Below are 2500 nucleotides of genomic sequence, written 5' to 3'. Positions count from 1 at the left end.
AATGTAAATAGATTGAATGAAAGGCTCAAACAATCTGCCGAAATCGGTGCAGTTTTCTGCGTATTATTTATGCGTGCACAAAGACTGTGTGAACCTCCTGACTCATTTTAGACCGTTCAGTATTGCTTTTTATTTATTAAAAAAAAAAAATTTGAGTAAGAGGGAGACATTAGCTGCGTTTCCATCCACCTGTTAGGCACATTTTGGTATGCGCATAAAAAATGGTTGATGGAAACGGCAAAATGCGCTTAAAGTTTGTAAATGCGCATAAAACATGTATGCGAATAACTGAGTTGGATAAAGTTTTATTCTATAAGAAAACTAAGATGGAAAAACTGAAGTGAACTTACTGAACAAATTCCAGTATGCTCATTAAAGTCATGTGATTTCTGTTATAAGAGATCATGCGATGATGGAAATGTGTGTAAATTGTCAAACCAGCAGGCTGAGCACATTGTAAAACATCTGAAATGTTGTTTTGGTCATTCTAAAACATTGTAATCATTTCAGTATCAGTGGTGTTATGTTATTATCTGAGGCGCAAGCAATTATTTACATACAACAAAGATTATGCAGCTTCTCCTATCGCAGTAAATTCTGTTTTTACTGTTGATATTTGGCGCCAGTTAATCTGGAAGTGACGATTTTGTTGTCTTTGACTCGTTGGATGGAAACGCTTGCCTGATTCGCATGTCTTTTATTCAATATTCCAGTTTTTTCCAGCTAGTCACTCTTTAATTCTGCACTTTTACAACCTTTTACATTCACACAACACCTTATGACCCACCACATTAATGTGATATCCGTAAGAGCACGAGTGGGCGCAGTAATAGAGCTGATATCCTCTTCTGATCTCCCCACAGGTGGGCCGAAAGTCCTCGGAGGCAGTGAAGAAGCAGAGTTCTGACTGGAGCTCTGGCTGGGATGCAGACGACAGCTGGTCCAATGAGAAAGATGCAGATGGTCAAGGTCAAAGTTCACCTGCTGATGAGGGCTGGGGGAACGACTGGGATGAAGACGGGACTCTGGCCGAGAGTTTCACACCAACACCTCGTAAATCATCAGCCGCTACAAAAAATGCCAGCTCTGCACAGGAAGGAGTTCGACTGGCCAGCGATTACAACTGGGACGGAATGGAAGGAAAATCCACAACATCTGATCTGCTGTCCGGTGTGTCTCAGCGAACTGCTACGGTAAGACTCTGCTATTGGGGTGGATGCACACGCACTTTTCATTTTCAGTCAGCCAGCGCAAATGCTTCTGGTGACCTGTCGCAACACATTTAAGATCTGATTTCTTTAAAAATCAGTGATAAAGTGGGTCTCAGACAAGAAGCACTGCATTAAATAATTTTCCCCGCTGTGTCTTTAAAATATGTCAATGTATTTTACCCCAGTATTTTCAGTGCTAGCCTGAAACACTCTCGAAAATTCCCCTCTCAAACTAATGTTTTCCTCACCTGCTAATAACACTAATTTACATTTACATTTAGTCATTTAGCACAGTGTTTCCCAACCCTGTTCCTGAAGGCACACCAACAGTACACGTTTTCAACCTCTCCCTAATCAAACACACCTGAATCAGCTCATCAGGACATTAGAAGTGACATTAGAAAACCTCAAGTTAATGGGTCAGAAAAGGGAGACATCCAAAATATGCACTGTTGGTGTGCCTTCAGGAACAGGGGTGGTAAACACTGATTTAGCAGACGCTTTTATCCAAAGCGACTTACAAATGAGGACAAGGAAGCAATTTACACAACTATAAGAGCAGCAGTGAATAAGTGCTATAGACAAGTTTCAGGTGTGTAAAGTCTAAGAAGCAAAGCATTAGTAAAGTTTTTTTTTTGATAGAGTACAGTTCGTGGTATAGAGAGGCAGTTGCAGATTAGGAAGTAAAGTGGAGACTAAACAGTTGAGTTTTTAGTCGTTTCTTGAAGACAGCAAGTGACTCTGCTGTTCTGATGTAGTTAGGGAGTTCATTCCACCAACTGGGCAGATTGAATGTGAGAGTTCGGGAAAGTGATTTCTTCCCTCTTTGGGATGGAACAACAAGGCGACGTTCATTCACAGAACGCAAGTTTCTGGAGGGCACATACATCTGCAGAAGTGAGAGCAGATAAGAAGGAGCAAAGCCAGAGGTCGCTTTGTAAGCAAACATCAGAGCTTTGAATTTGATGCGAGCAGCAACTGGCAGCCAGTGCAAACGGGTGAGTAGCGGAGTGACATGTGCTCTTTTGGGTTCATCAAAGACCACTCGTGCTGCTGCGTTCTGAAGCAGCTGAAGAGGTTTGATAGAATTTGCTGGAAGCCCGGCTAGTAGAGAGTTGCAATAGTCCAGTTTGGAGAGAACAAGAGCTTGAACAATGAGTTGAGCTGTATGTTCAGATAGGAAGGGTCGGACCTTTCTGATGTTATAGAGTGCGAATCTGCAAGATCGAGCAGTTCTAGAAATGTGCTCAGAGAAGTTCAGTTGACACTTGAGAATTTTTAATAGCTTT

The 2500-nt window shown here is 41.8% G+C and overlaps 1 protein-coding gene across 1 annotated transcript in view; it reads left to right on the top strand.

Annotated features, from left to right (window-relative positions):
- The window catches only part of scyl1 (SCY1-like, kinase-like 1), a 21276-nt gene that overhangs the window by 15258 nt on the left and 3518 nt on the right, over positions 1-2500 (top strand). The window contains 1 exon segment of the mRNA XM_056472144.1: positions 864-1193. Coding sequence (XP_056328119.1) covers positions 864-1193 — 330 coding nt within the window.

The sequence above is a fragment of the Danio aesculapii genome, chromosome 14 (assembly GCF_903798145.1).
Source record: "Danio aesculapii chromosome 14, fDanAes4.1, whole genome shotgun sequence".
Classification (NCBI taxonomy): Eukaryota; Metazoa; Chordata; class Actinopteri; order Cypriniformes; family Danionidae; genus Danio; species Danio aesculapii.
Note: the sequence above shows the minus strand (reverse complement) of the source record. Positions and strands in the feature narration are given on the sequence as shown.